Source organism: Peromyscus maniculatus, chromosome 22 (assembly GCF_049852395.1).
Source record: "Peromyscus maniculatus bairdii isolate BWxNUB_F1_BW_parent chromosome 22, HU_Pman_BW_mat_3.1, whole genome shotgun sequence".
NCBI classification, from domain to species: Eukaryota; Metazoa; Chordata; class Mammalia; order Rodentia; family Cricetidae; genus Peromyscus; species Peromyscus maniculatus.
Genome location: NC_134873.1, coordinates 12,784,059 through 12,796,352, shown reverse-complemented (window position 1 = coordinate 12,796,352; position 12,294 = coordinate 12,784,059). Strand labels below are relative to the sequence as shown.

At 44.2% G+C, this 12,294-nt stretch overlaps 2 protein-coding genes across 5 annotated transcripts in view; one reads left to right on the top strand and one right to left on the bottom strand.

Moving 5' to 3' along the window:
- Positions 1 to 428: 428 nt before the first annotated feature.
- LOC102922732 (ATPase MORC2B-like) lies at positions 429 to 3,757 on the bottom strand. Its single transcript, XM_006991303.4, has one exon. It carries the CDS (start codon positions 3,665 to 3,667, stop codon positions 599 to 601), a length of 3,069 nt encoding a protein of 1,022 aa, XP_006991365.2. The 5' UTR covers positions 3,668 to 3,757; the 3' UTR covers positions 429 to 598.
- Positions 3,758 to 4,545: 788 nt separating this feature from the next.
- The window catches only part of LOC102928761 (uncharacterized), a 33,227-nt gene continuing 25,478 nt past the window's right edge, over positions 4,546 to 12,294 (top strand). For 2 of the 4 annotated variants that reach the window (XM_076559599.1, XM_076559598.1), the window contains exon 1: positions 10,263 to 11,491. The gene's annotated coding sequence lies outside the window, so the exon portion shown is untranslated. Of the gene's footprint in view, positions 4,652 to 10,262; positions 11,492 to 12,294 lie in introns of those variants that run through there. The other 2 variants (XM_076559600.1, XM_042266845.2) reach the window with 2 other exon arrangements.

Below are 12,294 nucleotides of genomic sequence, written 5' to 3'. Positions count from 1 at the left end.
CAGAATGGCTCTTGTTTCCCTTTGTGAGCTGAATGGTTCAGATTCCTCAACTGAAAAAGTGCAAAGGTTTTGACATTTGCTTAAGTCACATAAAAGAAGTATGGTCTCTGTGCTAGAGAGATGGTTAAGAGCAGTGGTTAAGAGCACTGGCAGCTCTTCTAGAGGGCCTGAGTTCAATTCCCGGCAACCACTTGGTGGTTCACAACCATCTATAATGTTAAAAAAAAAAAAGGTAAGTATGGTCTCTTAAAAAAAAAGAATACCTGGGTCCAGTAGAAATGGCTCAGTAGTTAAAGACTGCTCATTGCTATCACAGAGGACCTGAGCTCAGTTTCCTGTACCTGCATCAGGTGGATTACAAGGCTTATGAGGTTACTGCTTTGAGGACAGGCATGCACACTACACACACAAATGAAACACAAAGTAAATCTTTAAGAAAGAAATATTTATCAATTCTGGGAGGAAGATTCAAAGAATCAGAGTCTCATTCTCTCCCCAAGGTGCTGTCCTTCATGAACCAAACCAACTGGTGAATGAAACCTCCCTCCTCAAAAGCAGCTGTTCCGGGGAAGGGGAGCAAATCTGTTCCCGGAGTCCCTCAGTCTTCACCGGTGATGAGATTCTCAATGTAGGCATTGAGCTCCTCATCCGTGCCGATGTCTATGTCTTCCTGCACCTTCTGCAAGAGTGCCCGGACATTGGTCTGAAGCTTCTGGAGTTTCTCCTCTGTCTCACGGAGTTTTTTCTGGGAGATGAGCAGGCTCTCCTCAGAGGCCTTGGCTCTTGAGTCAGCACAGCTTTGGTAGGAATTACAGAGATTCTGGAGCCCTGCTTCATATTGCTTAAAGCACTCTTTTAGAGGAAGAGACAGTAATTCTTCTGAATTCATAGCACCCAGCTCCTTCTTGGATATCGAAAAACTCAGGGGCATGAAATAACGTAAGCAATTCCAGAGAATCTGGACCAGGAGGTCAGTGGTCTCATGGTTGGTCTTTGGAGCAGTAGTGTCAGGTTCAGTGCGGAAGTAGTCAGAAGTGGAGGACCCTTGTAATGCAATAGCCTGCTGGTCCGTGGTGTCCTCCTCTTCCTTCACACCCTCTTGCTGCCCATCAGTGCTCTGATATACTGGAGATGGCTTCATCAACCATACATTTTCACTGCCTTTTTCTACCCAGCAGTCTGTTGGGGTAGTATCCTTGGGCACATCCTCAAACTTGACCTTCCACCATACCACATTCTCACCCACCTCCACAGCAGTGACGTGGCCCTTGTAGCACTCTCCTTTCACACGTACCTCTACGTACAGCCCTTTATCTTTCTGAGCTATCTTGAGGTCCTCTGGATTCTCTTCCTCAGCACTGTCTGAGAGCTCATTTACTTGAATCTTTTCCTCCTTTACAGTCAACCTGCCCCGTTTGCACGACTCCTTCCTTCTCTCCTCAGCCTCTTCCTCATCAGAGACCTCAAGACTCCGCTTATGATCACATAGTACTGGTGATGGACTAACGGGTGGATCTGGCTTCTCCATCACTGGAGTTTTCATGGCTTCGGGGGTTTCCACCTTGCAAAGGTTGTTGGGGTTGGGGACTACAGATGTTGACAGGGATTGGACCATAGGAGTCTGGGGTACAGTTTTAACCAGGAGGCTTACCAATTTTGGGGGTGTCTCAGGTGGCTGGAGCATAGCCTCTCTTTGGGCTGCCAGAGCAGGAGACTTTGGGTTGCTGTAGAAGGCAGAAGCCCTTTGTAACTGTCTGGGTGGTCTAGGAACATGTATGGACTGAGGTCTTCTTCGGGCATTCTTGTTCACACCACACAACGGTAGTTGAAGACAGTGAAGTCTCTGAGCAGAACATTTAGTGAAAGGTCTGGTGGTCACTTCCAAGGGTAATTTTTTCAGGTCACCTTGGGAACGGATGGACTTGGTTTTCTTAAGGGCCTGCAGCTTCTTCTGCTGTTGGCGAATTTTCTCTGTCAGCTGCTTCCGTCTTTCTTCTTGTGTCTTTGGAGCCTTTTTAAATATTCCCATAGGAATCTTCTGTTGCAGTTCAAAAGCCTCACACTGGTCCTGCTCAGGATCAAGGTTCATTGAGCAAACCCAGTTGTCTGGGTAACCTTCTTCTACAGCACTTAACTGGAAGGGGAGGGTCCTCCACTTCAGACACAAATCACACTGTATGGTGGTCGGGACTTGCATAGCCCTCCTGCGTTTGAAATGCAGCTCCTCAGATGGGGGTCGGCTCCAGTTGGCAGAGAGGTAGCCAAACTCATCCCAGAACTTAATGATTCCATACTGGGCAATGGCTATGTCCTTCCAGTACTGTGCCAGGTGCTCCCCCATTGCCCGCAGCAGGTGGCGGTACTCCTTGGCATCAGCAAAGTCTTGCTTGTTGTGTGTAGGCTCCAGGACCAAGTAGGGCACATCGATGACTCCAACAACCCCACCACATGTCATGCTCTTTTCCAGCTGTGGACCCACTTTCTCATACATCTTGATCAAGCGGCTGCAGTTGTAGATAAACATGCCATCTTGGTCCCGGTGTTCAATGTTGACCCCAAAAACAAAACTCAGTTCCTTAGGTTCTTTGAGTGCTCGCTGCTTGGCATCCTTGATCCTTTTCTTGACATCAGCTTCTCTTCGAAGGATGATGGCTGTATTCTGGACCTGTCGTAACATCACCCTGGAGACCCGTGAGATGTCTCCACCCATATGTATTTCTAATGCACGAGCTTTGCTTTCTGCTTCCCGTGCCTTCTCTTCAGCAAGCCATGCTACCTGGCCTGCCTTCTTCACCTCTTGTTCTGCCCGAGTCTTGAAACGGCTTGATGTGAAGGTGTACTTCCTGGGCTTGTACAGGCAGCACGAGAGCCTTTTGGTCTGCACCTTGTGCCCGTGAATGAAAATCCTCATCCGAGGATCGATGTACAGCACAGCAGCATAGGCACAGAAGGAGTACCGCTCTGGCTTCATACCTTCTTGGGATATCTCTGCCATCCGGATATCTTTTGGATTTGAGGTTATGTCTAGTTCGGGTTCTCCATTGTCCATGAGTTTGAGATTAAAAATGATCACCAGGGTTCCACTATTCCCAGAAATCTTCATGAACTGGGTCATCATTTCTCCCTCAGTGTGGAAGGGAGAGTACTTGTAGATGAGTTCTGTCTCGATGGCAAACTTCTCCACATTGTCTGTGACAGGTTCTCCTGTCTGTGTATTCCAAGAAGGCAATGGGACTATCACTTCATCAATGCCTTCTTCCTCATGAAAGGTTCGAGACAGGAAGAGGCAGCTCATGGTGTCTTCCTTCTTGGTGAAGAGGATAAAATCCTTCCCAATACGCATTGAGCCCGATTTTAGTCCATTCCCATACCGCCCAATCTGTGTGGACTCTGGAGTACGTTTGCCTGATTTCCCAAATTGGATCACACTGATGGCATCACTTGGATCCATTCCTGCTCCATTATCCAGAAAACAAAGCATGAATCCTCCTCGAAGGTCTTCTCGCTTTTCAGCATAAATATCTATTCGGGTGGCATTGGCATCTCTCGCATTATCAACCAGTTCAGCAAGGGCACCAAACAAAAATTCATGAGTTGTTGAATTTGTGTGTAGATATTCAAAGGTTAGTTGAGCCCGGTTAAGACTGTTGTAATTGGCAAATGCCATAACTCCAATAAAATCTCCACTAACCCACTAACCAAGAAATATATGTATTGAAGCAGATTTTCTTGGGTTCTGCTCAATAAAGGGTCGTTTCTTGCTTCTTAATGATAGATGAAGCAAGTTATCTAGTAACTATCCAAAATACAGAGATATTTGAATCTGAGACTGGCTTTCTTTCTTTCTTTTAAACTTTTCAATGAATATGATGTAATTTTTTTTTGAAAGGGGGGAGACTAAACTGTATTTCTAAAAAACTTTGAGTGTTGTTTCCATAGTTCATTTCAGACAACCTGGGTCAAAAGTGAATGGTCCTCAACAGCCACAGAATTGACTGTTACTGTTTTATCTTGACATTCTTTGAGCCATTTCCTGTTCTGAATTTTCTGAGAAGACTTACCAATGTGGAAATCTGCTTCTATCAGGAAATTTCTTTCACCTACATCTTCACCACCAGAGACCCAAGTATCTAGATGCTGTACTGGAGGGACCCTTACCAGAGTAGGTAGTTGTACATCCGGTGTCCTCTTTGGCAACTGATAAAGGTCTTTGGGGCTCCTTACCAGTCTTTCATATTCAAACAAAGACTAAACTCAGCTTGATGTTATATACCACAATCACCACAGGGTGATGTGTGAGATGACCTCACACTGGTCAACAGAACCACCCAAATCTCCTGTGATGGATTCTGGCCTTTCGCCACTCCCCTGCCTGCCTGGGTCCTGTGGCCACTTCCTCGCTCCTCCCCGGGAGGAGTGAGTCTCTGCTTTCAAGGCCCAGACCCAGGGTGTAGGACAGTTACCAGAGCGCAACTAACCAGTTCGCGCGAGCTTCGCTACCTACCTGAAGCCTCTCTGTCTCCCTTAGAACTGGAATTTAACCGTAGGCAGCTCGCTCGGAACCACCCGCTGCCTCTGCTTCTGCCTCCGCGGAGCGCCACCTGTCGGCTGGATTATGTCACTACAGTGCTAAAGTCTGGACCAGGACTGGGTGGGTACTACACCAAAAGAGTTTGCTGCTTCTCTGCCATGGCTAACATACATCAGTTTCTGCTTTGTGTCGTTTAGTACGCAACGCCTTGGGCCTTATTTTATTAAACATTTTTCTTCTTATGTTATCTGTGTGACTACTATGCCACCTGTGTGTGGATGCTTTCGGAAGCTAGCAGGTCCTCTGGAGCTGGAGTTACAGACCTGGATGCTGGGAATCGAAGTCAGTTTTCCAGGAAGAACAGTAAGCTCTCTTCACTGTTGAGTCATCTCTCCAGACCCAAACTCTGGCCCTTCTTTAGTTCTTTGAACAAGATGTCAAGAACCTGGATAGACTAGCACAGGTACTATTAGTAAGAGCGGACCAAGGAACCTATTTTTGTTGTTGTTTGGTGATGAGAGTAGTGTCCGGCTCCATGTTTTTACAATTAGCTAGGCAATTTTTAATTAATACGGGATCCTTGCTGTGATGTGTGTCCCAGACATTATTGTTTGCTGATTTGGTGCCTGTGTGTTTTGGCATTTGTGGGTTTGGCCTCCAGAAATCTAAACTAGAAACGGTGGTATTAAGCCATTCTAAGACCAAGCGTGGTGGTGCACGCCTTTATTCTCAGCATTCAGGAGGCAGAGGAAGGTGATCTCTGTGAGTTAAAGGCCAGCCTGGTTTGCACAGCTGCAGAGTGAGTACCGAACCAGCCAGAGCTACCCACTGAGATCCTGTCTTTAAAAAAGGAAGCCATTGGCCGTTGCAGCCTATGGCACATGACACACAGCATGTGGGTTTTCTGTGAGCGAGGATGGGGAGGAACAAAAGGACACACAGGACATTGAACTTTGGGAACTATAAAGGGAACTAGAGGTGACAGGGGATGGAAGTGACAAGGCAGGAGGATGACTAAAGCACTTTATTTAAAAAAAAAATAAAAAATGAAGGACTCCAGAGATGGCTCAGTGGTTAAGAGCGCTGGCTACTCTTCAGAGGACCTGGGTTCAATTCCCAGTATCCTACGTGGTAGCTCATAAAAACATCTGTAATTACAGATCCAGAGGCTCCAACACATTCTTCTGGCCTCTAGGAAAGCATCCATGTGCTACACATATATACATGCGGGCATATAAACACTATACATATAAAATAAAAAAAAATTAATGCCACAATAATATAGAATACCTTGAATACTATTTAATTTTTAGAACGTTTTTGTGTATGGGTGTTTTGCATGCATGTGTGTTTGTGTACCATGCCCATGCATGATGCCCCGAGAAGCCAAAAGAAGACCCTGGAAATGGACTTACTGTGACAGCACACACAAAGCCTGCGCAGGTTCAAGCCAGACAAAATCCCAATGCTGAGAAGAGGAAGTAGGAGATGGGGGAAAGATCCGAATTGTAGAATTATGGTCCTGTTTGTGTTTGAAAGCAGTTCTTATCATCTTTCCATGTCTGAGCAAACAAATGCTATGCATGGATAATGCTGAGAGCTTCAGTGATAGGCTGTGAATGAATGTATTATGAGACAGAAAAAGGCAAAATTAGTGTTTATTAAATATGATGTGTAACACAGTAGGTTGTACAGACAGAATGGAAGGTGTAGGGTTGGAAGTCTTTTATAACAGTTGAGGAGGATTTATTAATTTTGCCTCATAGGTCATTTGTTTAGGGCCAATATATGAAGGGACAGGCTGATTTTCCTCTACCTTGTCAAGCAGTACATTTTACACTACCAGTTGTCTTTCTTGAAACTGGCCATTTGGGATCCAGTATCATGGATCATTTGGAGTTAGGTGCTAAATGTTTTTATTAAGACATCACAACTTACTGTGTCTGGTTATTAAAGTGTGCGGATTTTTGCTTTTATTTTTGGACTTCCTTGTCTCTGGTAATTCTAGTTTCTAAATGGCCATTTCCTGAGCAATCTAGTTCTAGCATGTAGTGTTAAGGAGTTGAAATATAATTTTTTTCTGTGATGGGTAGGCTTAGGTAAACTCTTCAGTAAGTAGTCTGAGGATTTCAAGGTTTTTTCATGTGAAAACCTTAAGTTTCTGTGTGGGTGAATGTTAAGGTGTTAAAGTAGAGTTTTGCACATGGAGATGAATGAACAGCAAAACAGGCAAAACCCTCAAGTTACACTCTTCAGTGTTGCTGCCTCAGAAAAAGGGGATGATTCGTTCATCTGGGTCAGTCGTTGGTAATATTTATTTTTATTTTATGTGGCTATGTATTTTGCCTGCATGTATGTCTGTGCACCACATGAATGCAGTGCCTGAAGAGTGAAAAGAGTGTGTCAGATCATCTGGAACTTGTCTGTTGTCAGTCACCATGTAGGTGCGGGGAACTGAATCAGCACTTGCTGGTGCTCTTGTAAAGAGCTGTTAACTGCTGAGCCATTTCACTGGCCCTTGCTTTGTTTTGGGGATAGTTCCATGCAGCATATGCTGCCCTTCGACTTTTGACCTCCCTGCCTCAACTGCCAAGTAATGGGATTACAAACCTGGATCACTGCGCCTGGTTCTTTCCTTATGACTTTGGAATACCCTATGAGCGAGTTCCCATGTTCACTCTTCTTTCATCTTGATTCTTTTGCATAATATGGCTGGCATGTCACTCTGGTTTCTCTGCATATTGAGTAATTATATTCTCTTGTTGGGTTCTTACTGTTTTCTAATAGAAAAATATGTAGAGCTAATATTTATATGTTTTTTTTTTTTTTTTTAAACTTTGGGTACAAAGCCAACCAACCAGGTCATTCCAAATTCCTGAATTGTGTCCACATCAGATCCTCCCCAGATCCCCAGTCCAGGTGGCCCAATCTGCCTTAGGTTTCTCTTCTTTTGAATTTAGGAGACAACCCATGGAACCCTGTCTAGACTTCTCTAAGCGTTTGTCTGTGACCACATTTCCAGGAAGAAATAAGAAAAGCCCACTAAGTACATGAATAAAAGAATAACAGCTCTTGGAAAGACAAGGAGAAATTCTGTTTAAACAGCATTATCTCCATTGGGCAGTGGTGGTGCATGCCTTTAATCTCAGCACAAAGGAGGCCGAGACATTCAGATCTCTGTGAGTTTGAGGCCAGCCTGGTCTCAAAGCGAGTTTCAGGACACAGAGAAACCCTGTCTCAAACAAACAAACAAACAAAGCCATTAATCTCAAGTTAGGGTTGTAGCTGACTTTGCAGAGTACTCCCTAGCATTCATGAAAGTCTAAATTCCATAACACATAAAACTGGGCATGGTGTTGAGGCAGTTAGTTTTTGTCAACATGATACAAATAGTCTTTTGGGAAGAGGTAACTGAATGAAAAGAGGACATGACTACTCCAAGATGTGGTTGAGGAGCAGATTTTTATTGTAGATATGGGGCAGAGTACAGCCAGAAGCATCTAGAAGAATCCAGACAAAGAGAGAAAATAGTACATTGAACATGGTTAACAGACTGAACCAGGCCATGAAAAGTGCTGGGGGAGGGAGTGTTAGACCTGAGAAAAACCAGATCCTTGACTGTTTGATTAAAGCAAGCTTTATTTAGAACTGGCCAGCTGGCTGTCTCTCACATTCCAGAGAGCAGCCTCTCACTAGCCTTTGAGGCCCTTTTATAGGGAAGGGTTGGGGTTGATAGAAAACAGCTGTGGGAAAGTTGGCTGTTAGAAAGGAGGCATAAAAATAAGTGCAAGAATACATCACGTGGAAGGGGAGTCATCAAGGTGTCCGGAAAGACACATTTTTGAAAGCCAAAAGGGCAATCACATCACAGATTCTAGAGTTTAGCAAGGCAAAGGGGTGGGCAAACATCATGGGGTCCTATGTACAGCGCAGGCCAAAAATCATAGTTTGCAGGATGCCTTAGGCTTAGGAAACGGAAACTTATTCTTGTGAGGTATGGAGACTTGATGACAATATATAACAATGTGGCTCCTTAACAACAAGGTGGCTCCTGTTTTGTTTCACAGCAGGGAGAGCAAGAGAGAAGTGTGAGAGGGGCTAGTGGGCCAAGAAAGCAGGGGAGAGAGAGAGAGAGAGAGAGAGAGAGAGAGAGAGAGAGAGAGAGAGAGAGAAAGAGAGCAGGAAAACCAAGACCAAGACAGCACACGGCTGGACTGGCAGGATTATATTGGAATGGAAAGCTGAGGGAAGTGAAGCCCCTGGGCTAGAAAGGTTTAGGGCAAGGGGGTGGGGGGGGGGTGCGGGGGGGGGGGGTGAGAAGAATAGAAAGGAGCCTAGAGAATGAACCTAGAGGGCAGGGTGTGCTTTGGCATGCTAATATGCGGTGACAGACTTGACTACATTGTTGGGGGTTAGGGTGGGGTCCGGAAAGGTTTGAGGCTAGAAAAGCTGTTGAGTACTCAAAACTTAATTCGCTGCTCCATGGGAACTTGGAAGGCAAGAGTATTGAGAGAAATGCAGACAGTTGAGGCTTGGCTTGTGAAGTTCCAGAGGGAAGCAGCAACCACCAGGGCAGTCCATGTGATATTTTGAATTGATAGTCTGTGATTTCTGGTCATCTGGGCTGAAGAATCAGTGACTAACAAGAGACCAGTACCACTAAAATGAAACTTTTGCTTTACTAGACAGATGATGCTGGCTAGCTGACGTTGACAAATCAGCTGCAGTTAATAGAGACCAACATCACTGAAGTGAAATATTCTGGGAAGAGTTTCTTTGGGGTCAGAGAACAGAATCTGTGGTCCTGGGGGGGGGGGGTCTGTGAAAGATGAAAGGGTAGTAGAGGCTATTGGTGAAGGTAGCCTTGTAGTGGAGACCCCAGGACTGAAGGGGTGACGGAGAGGGTCAGAGACTTAACACTATGTAGAGTCCCTAAAGAGATGCCAGAAGGCCAATGGTGAAGGTGCAGCCTTGGTTGCAGTGGAAACCCCAGCATATTGGAGGTGCCTGAATTGAGACAGGATCACCAAGGACAGCAGCAGGAATGGAGTGAAGGTGACTTGGGCTAACAAGACAAATTGAGTGTGCTGTGGATGGCAGAGCTGGGCAAGTGGAGCTGCCTAAGCCGTTTGGAACCCAGAAGACCATAAGTGAGTCCAAGATGTCAGACAACAAGTTATTGACATTGTTTCCCATGGTTTTGCTTTGATTTGTTTATAACTGTGCCTTGGTACTTCACTTTTGAAACAGAAGTATAGAACATATTTTGTATTGATATGAGTTTACAGTTAAGAGAGTTGAGATTATTATTTATTTTTAACAGGATTAATTTATTATTTTTATTTATGTGTATAAGTGTTTGCCTGCATACATCTAGAGCAGCATCTATATGCAGTAGCATGCTGGGAACTGAACCCCGGTCCTCTGCAATATCAGCAAGTGTTCTTAACCACTGAACAATCTCTCTATCCCCAATTTAATTATTTTGAAAAATGTTTCCGTAACTGGGTTTGGTGACACAGGCCTTTAATCTCAGCAATTGAGAGGCAGAGGCAGGCAGATCTCTGTGAATTTGAAGCCAGCCTGGTCTACATAGCAAGTTCTAGAACAGCCTGGGCTACACGGAGAAACTCTGTCTCCAAAACAAAACAAATACAAAAACAAAAAAACCACCACCACCACCACCAACAACAACAACAACAACAAAACAAAAAAACAAAAAAAAAAAAAACAAAAACCCAGACTTCTTGGGGCTGAAAAGCTGGCTCAGTGGTTAAGAGCACTGACTGTTCTTCCAGAGGACCCGGGTTCAATTTCCAGCACTCACATGGCAGCTCACAACTGTCTTTAACTCCAGTTCCACGGGACCTGAAACCCATGGCAAAACACCAATCACATAAAATAAAAATAAATAAATTAGAATTCCTTAATTATTTTTCCAGTTTTATTTTATATGTATGAGTGTTTTTCCTATGAGTATATTTTCTTATCACTGGCATTCAGTGCCTTAGAGGCCAAAGAGGACCCCAAGTCCCATAGGACAGGAGTTACAGATGATTGTTAATAGTCATCTATGTATTTGGAATCAAACCCAGGTCCTCTGTAAGAGCAACTAGTGTTCTTCAATTTCTATCCCCAAGATTTGAGAAATTTAAAGCAGTAGGATTCTTAAGGATTTGGGGACTTTTAAAAGTAGATTATATTTTTACATTACAAAATAATCATGAGACTTAGGAGACAGGGTTATAGTTTTTAAGATTTATTTTTATTACCTTTAAAACTTATTTATTTACTAATGATTTATTTAATTGTGTTTGTTTGGTTTTTCAAGGCAGTTTTTTTTTTTTTTTTCTGTATAACAGCCCTGGCTCACTCTGTAGACCAGGCTTGCCCAGAACTCACAGAGATCCACCTGCCTCTGCTTCCTGAGTGTTGGGACTAAAGGTATACACCACCACTGTCTGGCTAAGGCTATGGTTTTTTAGTGATGAATTTATGTGTCAAGTTGATAAGGGATAGATTATTATAGCTGATTTTAGTGTCATTTTAACACAAATTAGAATCACTGAGTTGGGATCCTCAATTGAAGAACTGTCCTGATTGCCTTTACTGATATGGGAAGACCTAATCTGGCTATGGACCGCATTTTCTGGTAGCAGTCTAGGGGAAAAAAGGTGTCAAAGGAAGATTATTCCCAGCTCACTTGGCCTTTTCTTTTGATGTTGATCAGATTTATACTGTTGCTGCTGATTCTTTCACTGATAGCAGAACCATGGTTTCCATTGGAACTAAGGACCAGCAGCTCACCAGCTATGGAGGCACCCAGGCTTGTGGGCTGAGTTGTCAGGCACTAGACTGTCAGCCTTTCCAGGAAGAGACAGCTACCGTGGCACTACTGTGACACACTCAGACGCACTCAGCCTCAAGGACAGAGGAACTACTGGGTTCCTAGCCTGTCAGGTATGACTCACCTATTGTAGCCATTTCAACCTTAGTTGCTTAATAAATTCTTATAACACACACACACACACACACACACACACACACACACACACACACACACACACACACACGTCTTTCCAATGGTTCTGTTCTAGAGAACCCTGACTAATGCAGTGATGCTGTAAATGGGGGGAGGTAGAGGCAGGTGCATCAGAAGTTCAAGGCAACCCTTGCCTACAGTTTAAAACCAATCTGAGATTCACAAAATCCTACCAAAAATAAAAAGAAAGAAAGAAAAAAAATAGAAGAAAAAGAAAGACATCATTATATCAAGCAGCCTGTAATCCTAACAGTCAGGAGACTTCTACTAGAGAAGTGCCATGAGTTTAAAGACAGAGTGGACTACATAGTGAGTTTTAGGCCAACCTTGGGTACATAACCAGACCTGTTTCCGATGTTCAAAAAAGGGGAACCCAGGAGAGTTTGAGATGTAGCTCAGTTGGTAGAGTGCTTGCCTAGAATTCAAGAACTGAATTTGATCCCTAATATATACTGGGCATTGTGATGCACAACTGTTATTCTAGCACTTGGGAGGTGGATGCAGGAGGATCAGAAGTTGAAGGCTATCCAGTAGCAGATAATTAGAGTCCAGCTTGCGTCAGGTGAGGCAGTGTATACCACCCCTCACCCCACACACCATTGTAGGGTAAAAGGTTCAGAGAAAGAACACACTGACCCTGACTTGACCCTAAGACCAGGGCCAAGGAAAGAACACCAGAACACCCTGACCCTGACTTGACCCCAATGCCAGGTCCAAGGAA